The sequence below is a fragment of the Hevea brasiliensis genome, chromosome 11, assembly GCF_030052815.1.
Source record: "Hevea brasiliensis isolate MT/VB/25A 57/8 chromosome 11, ASM3005281v1, whole genome shotgun sequence".
Classification (NCBI taxonomy): domain Eukaryota; kingdom Viridiplantae; phylum Streptophyta; class Magnoliopsida; order Malpighiales; family Euphorbiaceae; genus Hevea; species Hevea brasiliensis.
Window position 1 is genome coordinate 42,868,648 of NC_079503.1, and position 16,702 is coordinate 42,885,349.

The window sequence follows — 16,702 nt, forward strand, 5'->3', positions numbered from 1 at the left end:
GAATCTCAAAGCGCAGACATTTGTAGTGCATCAAGAGGTTAGTGTAATCGTTCTTGATTTAATCTAGGGTTCTAAAATTAATCTGATTAATTTTAAAATCTTAAATGGCAAATACAGATCCAAAAACATATTAAAAGAGTTTTAATATGTTGTTTATCATTGAAATCAAATAGATAAAAATAAATCTTGCATGGTGCATGTGACCCTAGGCGAAATTTTTTTGAATTCAATGGTATAATCTTGTGTTTTTCACGCTTCCGTTCCTTCAGAAGAACCCATTGAGATTCTGGCTTATGAGGTGAAACAGCTACAGAACAAGCAGATCCCGCTAGTGAAAGTGCTGTGGAATCATCATTCGGACAAGGAGGCTTCTTGGGAACGAAAGGAGGACATGAGGAGACAGCACCCACAACTGTTCAGAGATTGATACCAGGTAAAACTTCGAGACAAAATTTATTTTAAGGGAGGGAGAATTGTAACACACCTATTTGCATAGCCTGGTATATTTCACTATTCCGGTGACCGGTGTCAGTCTGGCTAATTAAAGGGATTAAAACCATACTTAAGACAACTAGATAAGCCCTGAACACAAATAATTAGTAATTGCCAATTAGTTAAGTATAAATAAGAAAAATAGAACATAAGAAGTTAAACGAGCCGAGAGTAAAAGCGATGGGTGACCTTCTCAAGAAGGACTGCGAAGTCGATTTAAACTCAAATTTCGAATCATAAAATGTGACGCTGTGGTCCTTAAGACTATTACGAACACAGTGAAAAAGAGAAAAATCATGAAAAATAATTGTTAAGCCAGTCAAATAATTAGGTTAGAGATCCGGAAGAAATATTGAATTATTTGCAAACCGGGTCGAACCGGCGAGGGGCAATTTGGTCAATTAACCCCGAGAACTGACTCTTGACCTAACTGTCCAATAAAATCAGAGAAATAAAAATTTCTGAATTGAGGATTAGATTAAAGAACTAATGAAAAATTTAAGAAAATTGAAAAAGAAAATAAAAAGGTTTAGTGCATCATGTGGATGACATCATTGTGACGTCAAAAATCAATTTTAATTTCTCAACTTTTTTGACCAAGTCAAATACATAAAATTACACTTAAAATACCTAAAAAATTAAAAGGAAAAATCATTTCTTCTTCCCTACAAATTTCAGCCGGCTCCCAATCTTTTCTCTCTCTTTTTCTTTTCAATTTCCTCCATCAATGGTCATTTAAGCTATTTAAACCCTATTATTTCTTCATAAATTTGGGTTAAGTCCAATCCGGCAGCCATGATTCAAATGGCTATAACTTGAGTTACAAAACTCCAAATGGAGTGATTCAAAAAGGAGAATAAAGTTAAGACATTAAGGAACAATTTCTATGAAGAAAACTTAGCCCAATTCTGATAGCAAAATGACCAATGGAACAGTGCAACTTATGACACCAAATTGAAAATTTTCAATTTTGCCTAAAAGACCTAAGTTTTGAGAAAATGACAAAAACCAACAAGTTTGGTAACCAAAATGTGGTATGTGGGTGAAGTTGGAGTTTCCATACCTATTAAGCCTTAGAAAGTCAACAAATTGACTTACATGAATAGTAACCTCAACATGAAATTTGCAAGAATTTAAGTTTAAACATATTGGAATTAGTTATTGGAATTGTTATGAAGTAAAAATACTGAGACACTATAAATTTTGTGTTTCAGCTGAAAAAGACTTGGAAAGTCTGAGAGACTGAGTCAAGCCCTAGACGCGATTCACGTCAGGTTTGTGCACAATAAACTCTATTTCAGCATTTTATCCTTGAAAAATTGATTTAGTACGCATTATGAATTTACGAACTTTTGTGTTGCCACTTTGTGATGAGATTGTAACTTTAGAAATTGATTTGATTTTTGTATGCAATATTTGAATAAAATGTTTGAAGTGGATTTTTGATTCACACTTAGCATGACAGTGCCTTATTATTCCTCCTCCATTTATGGGGTTGAGATCGATTATTTTCCTCCCTCTTTGGTTTACCAGTTAAGGTTGTAGATCGGATGAGTACTCATTAGCTAGCTAGCCACCTCCCTCATTGATTTCGATTAGTGAGGTTGTAGATTACTTTGTCGTGGTGTACAACGCGGCATTGATCAAAAATTTTGTGTCATGACTTAAGTTGTGTATAAATTAGCAACACTGTGTTTATTAAATTATTTGACCCAAAATTTTTCTATAATGAGCTTTGATAATTTGTGAAATGTAATTGTGCAGCATTTAAATTGTGTTTTGTCAATGAATGATTTATGTAATGTATTTCAAATTCTTTATTGTGCATCACTGAGTATTTTTATACTCAGCGATAGCTTATTTTGCTGTCGCAGATAGGAGTAAGGAAAAAGCAGCAGAGTGAGCTGCTGAATCGGAAAAGCTTCTGTTGATCTTTTGTATGTGTATTTATTTATACCCTTGTAGTTAATTGATGTAAATATTGTAATATTTTATGTATCAATATAAAGTTGAGCAGTTGTATAATAAATTGTAATAATATTATTTTTGAATTTTCTTTTTGTAAATTAATATTTGTATTTGTGAATTTCGTACTTTATGCACTGTGAATGAAGTTATGAAATATTTTAAGTTGATAAATTTTTGGATGAATTGTGGAATGAATTGAATTGTGTTGACTTAAGATTATTTGGAGGTTGGGAGTTGTGAAAAATTTATTGGAAGTGTTTTTCTCAGGTATTTGAAGAACTGTTTTCTCAAAATACAAACGGCATTCTGTCGAAATTTTTATAAAATTTACGAAAAAATAAAAATTGACAGAAATTTTTACTAATTTTGAAACTTCAATTAAATGTTTTAATTCCTTCCAAAACGCTCACCACTTCCAAAATGTAAGAAAATTATTTTAAAATCCCTTATAGTGTACTTAATGAATTATCGGTAGATGAAATTCGGTAGTTTATTAGGTATTTTACGAGATCATGTTATGCCTTACAGAGGGGTAAGGTGTGACAATTGATTCATGAATATTTTGATGAAAGAAAGAATGCATAAAAAAAAAAGTGAAAAAGAAGAAGAAAATGGGTTTAGGGGCATTTATGTCATTAAATGAAATTATGTGAGTCAACTAGTGAATTTTAAGCTTTTTTTTAGGACCATATTGTTACACAAACTTAAATAAGGGACTAATTTTTGAGATTCACTATACCTTAAAAACTTAGTTATAAAATTGGAGAAATTATAAAAAAAATATCTTATATTTTTACTTATTTTTAATTTAAAATTTATAATTTATTTTGTGACAAAGTGATTTTCCACCGTTGTCAAACAACCTCTTTTTGTCTTTCTCCGTTAATAGCGGCTGACATAGAACAAAAACTGCTGCAATTGATGTGAAACAAAAGTGCTGACATAAAATTAAAAAAAAAAAAAACACTTTTTAACGAATTTATTTGATTTATAAAGATTAAAACTTAAGAAAAAGAAAAAGAAAAGTCTCTCTCCAGCACCTTCCTCCACATAAAAATGGAGCCCTTCCAATTTTTTTTTCTTAACGTAAATCATGCAAACCATTCTTGAATTTTTACATGTGGGCAAGGGTCTAAGAACACAAATTCTTTTGAAATGTAGGCGAAAATATTGTCTTACTGGGCATTGATTGGGAATGGCAAGTATTCGAGCTATTAAACTCGTTGTTAAGCTACTCATGGTTGTCAAGTAATTGTACTAAGTTTTGAGAAAGCCCAAATCAAATATTGCTGAATAAATTTTCAAAAGAAAGGGAATAGTAAATTATAGGAAAATTTTTAGCTTTTCACAGAAGATCAGGCATTAAAACATTATTTATCAACGCCTCAAATTAACTATAAAATAAAGTACTTTTTTTACTTCTCTGTGGATAACCTTTATAATCACCAAATTTTTTATCATCATATTTCACAAAAAAAGATTGAATTTATTGATTAGTTATGTGATAATTGAGTGAAGTCATTGGGAGTTCTAATATCATAGAACTACAAGCTATTACAAGTTGCTACAACAGGAAATGCAAATGCTATTCAATTGTAACAAATCAATGCATTGGCCGACTTTTCCAGACAGATACAAGTCACTAATTTAAAGTGACATTCCTAGAAATGTAAACCTTATCAATGTACCCTATGACCGGAAGTAAGACAATACGCCCTTTCTCTTTTTCTTTTCTATAAATTGATCTAAAACAACGTTGAAAATAAGGAGTTAAAAAGTGCAGAAGAAACTAAATTCAAATTTTAATGGTTGACAGCCTCGGGCCCTTTTGATACTATTTTTGGTTATCGTTGTTTAGTGTAATGTTTATTCAAAAGAACTAAAGTGCACAACATTCATCCATATTCATGTGTTCTTCCTTACTCTGTTCAACCCTGTTTTTCTCATAAAAAAACAGAGTATGACTAATTTTGTGATTTTCTTTTTTATAAAACAATAAATAACTTGAAGTTAACAATTGTGACTTGAGATCAAACTTCAAAGACTAATAGAAAAGAAATTGCCACTACGTGAAACTATTAGCCATTATAAACCAGCAGAAAACTATTGCAAACTACAACCAAGGTTTCAAGCAACCCAACCATTCCCAGTATCTACTATCATGATACATTTGTTCTTCCACCACTAAAATATGAATAGATGCTTGAATATGAATTCCTGCAAAACTTGAGGCATCATCAATCACTATTGCGGTGCCTGCCATGAATGACCACCACCCTGACCACTAGATACTTGCAAAGTCAAACCTCGAGGCTTCATTTCCATAGCCTGAATTCCCCTTAGTATCACCATAACCACCTCCACTCCCTTGTTGGTCTCACCCACCAGCTCCATTGCCAGCAATGTTATTTGATGTTGATGTGTAGTAATAAAACAGAACAATGGTGTCTCACATTGTTGGATACCTGCATGAGCCCCAAGAGAGAGCTTCAAGTGTGCATTGGAGTCTTTTTGTCATAAGAAGAGTAGTGCTCGGTATTTGGAAATTGTGGCAGCTGAAGGAATAAAAATATTTTTTAATTGAATATTTATGCCATGTCAGCACATATGAACGACATTACTAAAAATGCAATGGTTTCCTAATGGTACTCTAATTTAAGGTATCACTTTACCACGAAGTGAATCACGTAAAATCACTGGATATCTTTCACTTACTCCCTATTTGATACTCTGATAAAAATTCGTACCCTGTTTGATATTGAGATAAAAATTCGTTTTTCCCAAAAACATCATTTAAATATTACTGAAAGCAATCGAGAAAAAAGCTATATTTTTATTTTAGAATCATTATAATTAAAAAATATCAAAATTAACTTTAAATTAATTTTCAGTACTCTTTAATTAAGATATTTAAAAATATTTTCTCATTCTCAACAACAGCTTTAAAGCTCACTTTTGCTGCTTCTGAAGCAAGTAGCTACTTGACCATTGACGTTCAAGAAGTAAATAATGTATCCTTGCCTCATAGAAAAACTATTCCAATTAAGATATATATATATATATATATATATATATATATATATATATATATATATATATTAAGGGGGAAAAAAGTTTTACTTTCTTGTATTAACCAATGACAGCAAAAAAAATTATACATAGAATATCTGTCCCACATTCAAGAGACTCTCATGAGGAACATTAAAAATCACACTGTTCTCCCTACATATCTTCCTAAGAAACGCATAAATATAATCAACAGCTATCTTCTTGTAGAACCTTGAATCCCTCCTTGCTCTCACCACCGTATTCCCTAGTATGTGCACCACCCCAGCATCCCTGCAACTATTCAAAAATTCTAACTCATCAACCTCCATTTGGCTGCTGCTTGTTTGACCTGATGACGCAACGGTATAATTTGGATTTACAGGTGACTTAATGGGCACGATTGAATCTACAGATGAAATTATGGAATCTACTGCAGAAGAAGTTGTATTTCCATTATGATCATTCAACAGGGCTTCTCTTGATTGCTGAGTTTGCTGACCATATAAACTATACTCATCTGAGTCTGAACACCCTTCCATCATAGACTCAAGCCGGACAAACAAGAAGAGGTTATCGAAGAGTTTTTTCTCAAATTCCTCATCTTTCTTATGCAAGTCTTTATAGCCATACCTTGCAACGCAACGGAACATGTGGAAATTCTTTGGTCCAATACGCTTGACCAGGAATCTCTCTTCTTCAGGAACTGTGTAGACGGGAAGGTACTTAACGCATACAAAAACAACAACAGAATGGATAGCAGGTAGATTTGTGATGAAGTGAGAAAAGATGTGGGGAACCCCACTTGCTAACTCGGTGTACACAAGTCCAATTCCAGGAACTCTTACCAGTCCTAGGCTGGGGCCAAGCCCAACAATCCATGCCATAGAAACCTTACTATGCATCTCAAATTCATACCTTTTCACCGTACCATAATGCCACACATACATGATGACAAGAAAGGCTGCAGCAATCACAAGGGGAACCCACCCACCTTGATCAACTTTGAAGAGTACAGCAGAAAAGTAAATGCATTCCACAACCAGTGATAAGCCTGTGAAAAGCAGGACAAGAATCCAATGGCAGCGCCACACAAGTATCATGATTAGAGCCATAAGCAATGTGGTTACCAGCATGACAATCACCACAGCTGTCCCTGTTTATGCACACAATTTTGCTCAATTTAGTGCAATGAGAGAAAAGATTGTGGAGGCAAAGAAAATGTAGGGAAAGAAATTTTTAACTTATGTTTGGATGGGAGAAAACTAGAAGGAAACAAGAAGTGATGAAAAAGTTGTTATCTCCTGGTAAATTTATTGAAGTATTGCAATTGAAATTTACAATTTTGTCCTTTTATGAAGTTACATTTCAAGGACAAGAAATTTACATCGAAAGGAGCACTTTCCTCTCTCATAAACTCCAAATTAATGACATTTGTTTACCCGAGAAGAAAATTTATGGTTAGTTTCTTTCTTCCTATTTTCCCTTTCTTTCCTCAAAAAGGAAAATGTCATTTCCAAGTTATTTTCTTTCCTCCCATTTTCTATGTTCCCAAAAAGACTGGAAAGGCCTCATAACTGTGAAAGAAAAGAATCATGAAAAAGAACCACCACAAATTATCAGAATTTTCCATGTGAAATTTGACCTGGAACTGCTTCATACTAATTATTTCTTCAGATATGCAAGAGACTTCTGTTACTCAACAGGCTGCAAAAAGCACATTTGCACATGGAAGAGTCAAATGAAATGTTCGTTGCTACCAATGGTGTCTTAACTTGATGGTAAGATTGCCGCAGATAAAATAGGGTTCAAAGATATCAGCCTATGTTACTAAGCAACTAGAATTTCACCAATGCGTTTGACCTAATGGGATGAAAATGTTGTGATTTGCAACTTTTTGAGTGTAGGACAGGAGGGAGGACTGGCAGAACACAACAATTTCAAAGTAATCCTTCAATCCAGTTATGAGTTGGATTCAATCTGAATTTTTTGGTCTGCTTCCCATAACAATATTTGTGGACCCACATATTAAACTACTAAACCTTCATAGACTCTGTCCTGTCATTTAAATGGGGTTGGGTTGTGCCATTATGGCTTCAATGGTAAATGACATCCTCTCAATTTCTACTCATTCAATGAACTCATAAAGATGTTTTGATCAAAATTCGAATCCCTAGACCAGGTCCACTACCCTCCACACACGCACAAAAAAAAAAAAAAAAAAAAAGAAAGAGCAAAGAAGGAGAAGCAGCAAAATTTGTGTGCACTAATAACAGACACATTCTATTTTAATAATCAAGATATCACATAACCTCATGGTCATCAATTATTATTTTTCCAATGAAATAAACTCCACAGGATTTTATACGTAGGCTCCAGCTGAGTATCTATATGTTAATTCTCATCAAATGCAAAGATGTAGTTGGTGGGATGTGTGAGTGTGCATCAATCCCACTGGTTGGATGTTCTGTCAGACCTCAGACCTAAATATTTAGAACCGACTCAAGTGAAAAGCCATAATAAAAGTTCGTATAAATTAAATTTCTTTTTAAATAATAGTTAGGAAAAAGCATAAGGTAAGTAAGCACTTAGCAATAAATATCATTAGAAAAAGATAAGCCAGTAATGTCCGCTTTCCAAGCCCTGAACTACGTTATAAATTGACTGATCTTACATTTTCTGTTTGGTCTTAATTATTTAATATTTTAAAACATGAAGTAACCAATTTCTTTTTTTTTTTGGCCAACAAAAACAAGTAAAGAATCTTTCAAAATAACAGCTTTACGATGCCTATGCATAAAAGAGAATCCTTTTAAATTCTTAACATAACATGTATGCTTTATTACCAGGACTGCTAGTTTGTTGTGACCTTCCTGGCTTGGAAACAGAATTGGCACAACAAATAAAGATTGGAAAAAAATTATATCATCCAATAAAGATAAACTTACCATAGGCATTTCCAATTTGGCTTTGGTTATTGAACCCAGCAGTCACACAAATGCAAAGAATCATAAGAATCCAATTTATATCAGGAACATATATCTGACCAAGGAACTTCTTTGATGTATGTACAACTTTGACTCTTGGGAAACAACCATGTGCATGAGCCTGCTTGATTATTGAAAACGTTGCAGATATTGTGGCCTGACTTGCAACTATAGCAGCTGCAGTTGCAACAATAAACACTGGCCAATATATGCTATCTGTAGAAAGAAAATAGAGGGTATAAATTAGAATCTAAAGCAAACACTTATATTAGAGATATAAAACTCTTCTTGAGGCACTTGTGGAGTAGTTTTCTGACATGGTATTAAAACCTGTCAAACAAAAAGAAACAGAATTCGAATCTTGGCTGCCCCAACCGATTGATTAAACATTTAAGCACAAGGTAAAATGAGCATTTCCTTGCTTACAATTCAAGCCTAGTGGGATTTGTATGTGGGGATGTATTAGAAATTTAAAACTATTCTTAGGAATCTCACCTATAAATTTGAGCTTTTACGTTGAGTAGTTTTTTGACAACTTATAGTAGCAAATAAGAACCCATATTTTCATTCAAGCTTACACAAAGAAGTTGAAGATATTATAATGAAGCATAAAATTTTTTACATGCTAAACTTATACTCAAACCAGCAAGAAATTATAATTTTCAGCAGTTATTCCACGTAAGCATTCACATGGAATGACAAGCCAATAAAAAATGGACACGTAGAGCGATTATAAGTTTATCCACTTGTCCATATATGTGCATTCTCTGTTGGCCTGCCATTCTATGTAAGTTATCCTACATGGAATCACAGATGTACAACATAGTTTCTCCAAACTAGAAATTTGTAGACCTGCAACACATTTGAAGACCTGCCTGGCCCACAAAAGTGCAAATCATGTGCTAACCTACCAGTCCAGACTTCACTTAGGCCCATAATAAAGCAGGCTGGGCATGGAATTGATGATTGATGGAATTGAAGATATTTTCCTTCAATTCAAGGGATATGAATGAGAAAATCAGGTGATTGATTAGCAAAATCATTGGCTTGATTGATGCTACTATCAAGAAGTGATTTATGGGATGCCATATATATATTGTATCTTTCATTATAAATATGCACTCTTATGTTGTGCTAATAAACAAGTGAATAAAATGTAACTCTTTGAGGGTGTAATTGAAAATAATGTAATATTATTTTTTATCTTCAATTTTGACCAAAGGGTATAATTGAAGCTAATTTTGCAATCTTGGGCAAGATTACCCAAATTAAAAGGTTCGGCTAAAATTGAAAATGCACAAAAAGGTTGGGATTTTTTTTTTTTCAGTCATTTAGCCTTTCAAGTTTTTTTCCCCGTGTTTGAAGAATACAGTTATCACAACAATAATCAGCTTTCTTCTAAAACCTGGAATAGTTCAGATCAAACCTGGTATAGAACGATAAAACGCATCTTTCACATGGTCTGAGTTCTGCATAAGATAAGCAGCTTGTCCAGAATAGGCTGAAAGAAGGCATGGAAATACAACCATTGTAAAAGCAAGCTGTATAGCTGAAACTGGAAAATGGGCTAAGTCTGCAAAAAGGGCCTCTGTGCCTGTGATGATTAATAAATGGTAATCAGAAGTTAAGAACACTTCCATACACTATATTATAATCTTCACCAAATGTTAAAAAACAAGGGCTGAAAAGGATTATTGCAACAAGAAATTCAAATAAATTTGAAAGAACTAAACAATGAACAATTACCTGTTATACTAAGCAAAATACCTCCAAGGGAGGTCCAACGCTCTTTACCACCCCTTCTTAAATACCGATAAACATATACAGGTGAAAAAGCTTTCAGAACACTGCTATCATACTTCCAGATGTTGAATATGCCAATGCCCCCAATTAAGAGAAACCATAGTAGCACAATGGGAGCAAACAGCCAGCCAACTTTATCTGTTCCATAATGTTGCATGCTAAACAAACCTACTAATATTACAACAGCAACAACTACGACAACATCTGCAACAAAGAAAGTCGAACAACAATCAAAGTTTCATAATTTAAATTGGTGGTGAATATAGATGATGAACAACAGAATGGGAGGCAGTCAGAGGGAAGAGAAAGCTAAGATTTGTTCATTTTCAGGAGAAGAAAGATACCATTACTGATATTGGGGTGGTCTACCTTGATCCCACCAGCAGCTGAGAGAACTGTCAGAAGTAGTATGGTTAAAGATATTCGTAGGAACTAAAAAGGACAAGGAAAAACATATTGTATCATGTCAGTAAAATCAAAGATATAAGCTCAAAAGTTCTTTGTAACTTTTCTATATAACCCAGATGTATATCACTAGCACATGCCATATGCTGCACTCAAAAATCAAATGGAAGTCTAAGTCTTATGACTTATGATTTTGATTTTCTGATTCACCAGTAATGCAGACCAGTGTCACTCAGTGTGTCAACTGAAAAACTTCAATCAAGTAATTCTTTAGCCAGTGTTTCTGAACTCAAATCTTCAAACAATGTTTCATGAAACTCAATCAAAAACATTTGAAGGTCTAAATATATAAAACTATCAATCACTCGTTTAAAAAGTTGGGGTTTACAATGTAATACTTTTTCATTTTACATTGCAATGCAAGTCTCTAAAATTCTAGAGCATTTTACATTTCAAAAGCTTTTATTCTTAATAATATGCACGTCCCCAGACCAGAGCCATTATCCATGAAAAGGCTATTGAAATATCACAGAATACTTGGAATATAGGGTACTCAGAAACCATATCCACGTGATTTGTCTACCGAAAGCATTATGTTTTGTCACTTCAAGGCGCTGGATGAGATATATTAGAATTTAGAATATACTGAGCAATATCTGAAAATGAAAGAACAATATTCTTTCAATTTATAACTATCTTGCAAATTTTGACAAGCCTATAAACCATTTTCGCATCTTAGTCTTGTGCTCAATTGACTATTTTTGGCTATTTCTTGCACTGATTTGCTTTAAAACACAGAAATAGACATGGTATACATAACATCTATGGAAGCATTATTTGTAGATGAACAGATAAACACAACTAAATGGCTTTACGGGCTAGCATGAATGTACCAGATATAGCAGGAGTGAGAATCCCATCCCCAATCACCATACAAGTGCCAACAAGGACAAGAATAAGAAGAGCATTCTTTCTCGAATGGTGTCTCTCCAACCATCGCTTAGTTTTCGCAGCAAATGATTGTTCATGGAAAGTAGAACGACTATACGTTGTAAGCTCCTCATCTGTCCGGTGTTGATTTGGAATAGTTTTTACTTTTGCATGCCGGCAAAGCAAAGAATAAAGAGCTAATGTCCCACCTGTTCATAAGCAGGGATAAGCTCAGTTGCTCTGGAACAAGGAGCCTCAATAACATCAACAGGAAGACAATATGATATCTGCGTTACTAGGAATATGTTGTAATCATATAGTAAATAATAAAAATACATTGGACAATTTCTAAACTAAAAAGGCAAAATGACACAACAAAAAAAAAAAAAAAAATCCTTTGGCCTCGCACGCTATGTTCTAAATCAAATAGCACAAAATAAACGTTCAATGAAATATTTCAGTTTAACAGGATAAGAAGAACAATTGCAACTTTTATTAAAAATTCATTTTGTCCGTAAGCACATAAAAGTTAACAGGTTTTGCTTTAACAATTCTTTATAGCTTTCTTTCCATTTGCACAACTACATATAGAATACTTATTTAAAAAAATTTCAAAAAGACAATTATAGGAATGAAACTTTTTTACGAAAATGGGCATTAATTAGATATCTAAATCTTAGGCCATAAAAGGAGAACTAACATAATGATTTTTCCTAGTGTCAATCACACAATATATAAGACAAAATAGAGTAATGGGATCCATGTTTCTTCCTATTTTATTATATGTTGTGAAATTCACACTCACACAAAATAAAGAACACAAACTTTAATGTGATTGGTTGTAAGCATACTCTACCAAACAAATTCACTGTCAAGGAAAAATGATGCGGGGCCAAACAGCAAAGAGCACACCCCTGGTGTGTTCCAGCAGTCAAGAACACACCCAGAGTGAGTCAGAAACTAGTGTTTCCCTCTGTTGCAGCTTGTGGAGATGTGTTTTCTGTCCCAGCAAGAGCAGCCACATTTTTTTTTTTTTTTTTAAATCTCCAACAGTCCCATTTTACTTGGGACTTCATGGAAAGACTCCCAGCAGCTATGGGAATTTATTAGAATTAATTTAGTAACTCTCCAACTCTATTTAGGATTTAATTATGTTTTCCTATTCTATCTAGGAATAGATTAATTCCTATTTTATTTATATCTGAAGTGAATATTTTTCTATATATTTTATTGAATGAGATACAAGGTATTTATATACAAAGAATTCTATAATTAAGTATTTTAATTGGGAAGATATCCCAATAATTATGCTAACTAATTAGCTAACTAATTAGGAAAGAATATTATTTACATAATTATAGGATTGACTTTCTATAACACTGCCCCTCAAGTTGGAGCATAGATATTAATTATGCCCAACTTGTTGCAACTGTAGTTAACCCGAGCCCTATTCAGAGCCTTTGTGAAGATATCTCCTAACTGTTCCCCGATTTTGATATGCCCTGTTGAGATGATCTTCTGTTGAATCTTTTCTCGAAGGAAGTGACAATCAATTTCAATATGCTTAGTACGCTCATGAAACACTGGATTTGAGGCGATATAGAGAGCGGCTTCATTGCCACACCATAGTTTGGCAGGAGATGAGGTCTCAAGACCCACTTCTTCTAATAACTGATGTGTCCACATTACTTCAGACACAGCTTGAACCATAACTCGATATTCTGATTCAGCACTCGAACGAGAAACTATAGTCGATGTCTTACTTCTCCAAGATACTAAATTTCCTCAAACAAAGATACAATATCCTGTAATGGATCTCCTACAAATCTTTGAACCTGCCCAATCTGCATATGAAAAACACTCAATATTTAAGTGCCCATGATTGCTGTATAAAAGACCATGACCTGGAGCACCCTTCAAGTTGTTGACCCCGTGTAGCTCAAAATGAGCATTGATTTTTATGATAACAAAACTCAAATAGAATCTATCTAACCCAACTTTAAAGTGATGTGTAGATTCTTTCTCTTATTCATAAAGAATCTTTGAAATTGCATCTAAGGAGGAAGAATACTGAAAGGCATATCAAGACAAATCCAAGATGAGAAATGACAAGATTATGTAAGCCAAGACTCAAGGTAAAGGTATGAAAGACATAGAGTTAGAAATTGAGTCTTAGGACTTATGTGAAAAGAATAGATGAAAGTTTAGTCTAATGGAGCTCAAAATTAAATTTTCTTTTAAAAAAATTTTCTCTTATCATGACCTTGGATATTACTATTGGAAAATATTTTTTCTTAAGGTCTAAATCATATTTTTTAAAATATTACAAATTGAGACATGCAGCTGTTGTATTAGTTTGCTAACTTATTTGCTAAAACATTAGTTTGCTAATGAGTTTGATAAAACATTAGTTTACTAACTGATTTACTACTGTTGCTAAAATTTCATTAGTTTACTAAATGATCAGAGTTGCTCAACTTCGCACAAAAAGACAAAATAACGGCTATTTTGTCTTGAGCATAGTGTATAACGTTCCAAAAAGGTTTCAAACGGACTAAAATGATTTGGGACTATAAATACACCTTCTTTACTTCATTTTACATTTGATGAAAGCTTACATTTGAACTCCAACTTTGATTTTTCATTTATTGCTTCATTCAAGAGCTTTAAAGTCTTTGAGCTACCATTGGCAAATCTACTCATCTCTTCTTTATAGCTTGATTTGTATTAAGTGAGAGTGAGTACTAAAACTTTGAATTGCATTTAAGAGAGGTTGTACAAACACCTATTGAAGCTTGAGAGTGTGAGTGCTTGAAATAGCACTTGTCAAAGATTCAAGCTACCTTGGTAAAAGCTTGGTGTTGAAAAAGTGTAAAGGGCTTTTGGTCTCTTGCCTTTAAAAGAGCAAATAGTAGAGAGAAGACTCAAAGAGAGTTTTTTGAGAGAGTGGATGTAGGCTAGTTAAGCCGAACCACTATAAAAATCATTGTATTTGATCTCTCTAACCTTAACCTCTTTACTTTTGTGCAATTTAATTTTTATACATGACATTGAATGTTGAATGAATAAATTGAGTTGGTATATTTGAGAATTTATGAGTATGATGAGAAACTAGTTAAATATCTTATGATGCATTTTATGTTAAAAATTGCTATAAATATTGATTAAAGCTTGAATTGCAATTTAGGAACACTTTATTGAAATACATATCACTGTCGTTATATATCAAGGAGCACCTAGTTGAACAAAGCCACAATTTTTCATTAGGCTACAAGCAAGGGCCGAAAAATTGTTAAAGTCCAATTCACCCCCCTCTTGGACTATTTTGGGACAACACAAGTAACATAAAATTTGCCCCAAAGCTTCCAATGCTTAACAGTAGAAGATGTCATAAATTGACTTACAACACTAACTTACTATGCAAATATCTGGACGAGTCACTGTGAGATAATTAAGTTTGCTAACCAATCTCCTATATATCTCAGGGTCCTCAAATAGTTCACCATCTCCTGCTGTGAGCTAAAGGTTGGGAGTTATTGGTGCATTGCATGGTTTAGTACATAATTTTCCTATTTTCGCCAATAAATCAAGGACATACTTCCTCTAAGATAAGAAGATGTCTTTCTTACACCTTGAAACTTCAATGCCTAAAAAATATTTCAACAAACCCAAATATTTTGTTTGAAACTGAGTCTAAAGGAATGACTTAAGCGATGAAATGCCTGTAGAGTCATTTCCAGTAATGACAATATCATCAACATATACTATAAGTAAGATTAGTCCAGATTTAGAATGTCTATAAAACACAGAATGATCAGACTTGCTCTTCTGCATACCAAACTGCTAAACTAACTCACTGAATCTGCCAAACCAAGCTCGAGGACTATGTTTCAAGCCATAAAGGAATTTTTCAAAGACTGCAAACTTTGCCTAACTCCCCCTGAACAACAAAACCTGGTGGTTGCTCCATATAAACTTCCTCCTGCAGATCACCATGAAGAAAAGCATTTTTGATATCTAACTGATGTAAAGGCCAATCATATCTAGCTGCCAAGGAAACAAACAAGCGAACAGAAACTAGTTTAGCAACAGGAGAGAAAGTGTCAGAGTAATTAGTCCCATGAGTCTCAGCATATCCTTTAGCAACAAGGCGAGCCTTGAGACAAGCCACAGTACCATCGGAATTCACTTTGACTATAAAAACCCATTTAAATCCAATAGCTTTCTTATCCAGAGGCAGATGTACCAATTCCCAAGTACCATTAGTATCTAAAACCACCATTTCCTCTTCCATTGCAGCACGCTGTAGAAAGAGATGATTCTCCTTAATTTCAATTAATCTGTACATGGGTTTATATATACAATTGATTCCTATAATTGTGTTCTACTAATTAGGAAGAAATCCTAAATAAGAAATCCTAAATAGGAATACATAATACAGAATATACAAAGAAATAATATAGTGATTGACTTTCCATAACACTCCCCCTCAAGTTGGAGCATAGATGTTAATCATGCCCAACTTGTTACAAATGTAGTCAATCCTAGCTCCATTCAGAGCTTTTATGAAATATCTCCTAACTACTCTCCAGTTTTAATATGTCCTGTTGAGATGATCTGTTGTTGAATCTTTTCACGAATAAAGTGACAATCAATCTCAATATGTTTGGTCCGCTCATGAAACACCAGATTAGAAACAATATGGAGAGCAGCTTGATTATCACACCACAATTTTGCAAGCAGGGAGGTCTTAAAACCTGTCTCATCTAGTAATTGAAGTATCCACATTACCTCACATACTGATTGTGCCATGGCTCTGTATTCGGATTCAGCAAATTTGTCCAAGACACCAAATTTCCTACAACAAAAATGCAATATCTAGTAGTTGACCTCCTGTCAACCTTAGATCCAGCCCAGTCGGCATTTGAAAAACATTCAACATTCAAATGCCCATGATTACCATATAACAAACCTCTTCCTGGAGCGCCCTTCAGATGACACAAGATTTGTCCCAAGGCTTCCCAATGAGCAACAACTAGGAAAAACATAAACTGACTTACCACACTAACGGC

The 16,702-nt window shown here is 33.8% G+C and overlaps 1 protein-coding gene across 2 annotated transcripts in view; it reads right to left on the bottom strand.

Moving 5' to 3' along the window:
- Positions 1 to 5,566: 5,566 nt before the first annotated feature.
- The window catches only part of LOC110671145 (potassium transporter 11), a 35,291-nt gene continuing 24,155 nt past the window's right edge, over positions 5,567 to 16,702 (bottom strand). For both annotated transcript variants that reach the window (XM_021833519.2, XM_058130035.1), the window contains 6 exons: positions 11,594 to 11,839; positions 10,640 to 10,690; positions 10,239 to 10,499; positions 9,919 to 10,086; positions 8,454 to 8,708; positions 5,567 to 6,661 (listed from right to left, as the gene is read on the bottom strand). In XM_021833519.2, coding sequence (XP_021689211.1) covers positions 5,613 to 6,661; positions 8,454 to 8,708; positions 9,919 to 10,086; positions 10,239 to 10,499; positions 10,640 to 10,690; positions 11,594 to 11,839 — 2,030 coding nt within the window. In that variant the 3' untranslated portion in view covers positions 5,567 to 5,612. The remainder of the gene's footprint in view (positions 6,662 to 8,453; positions 8,709 to 9,918; positions 10,087 to 10,238; positions 10,500 to 10,639; positions 10,691 to 11,593; positions 11,840 to 16,702) is intronic.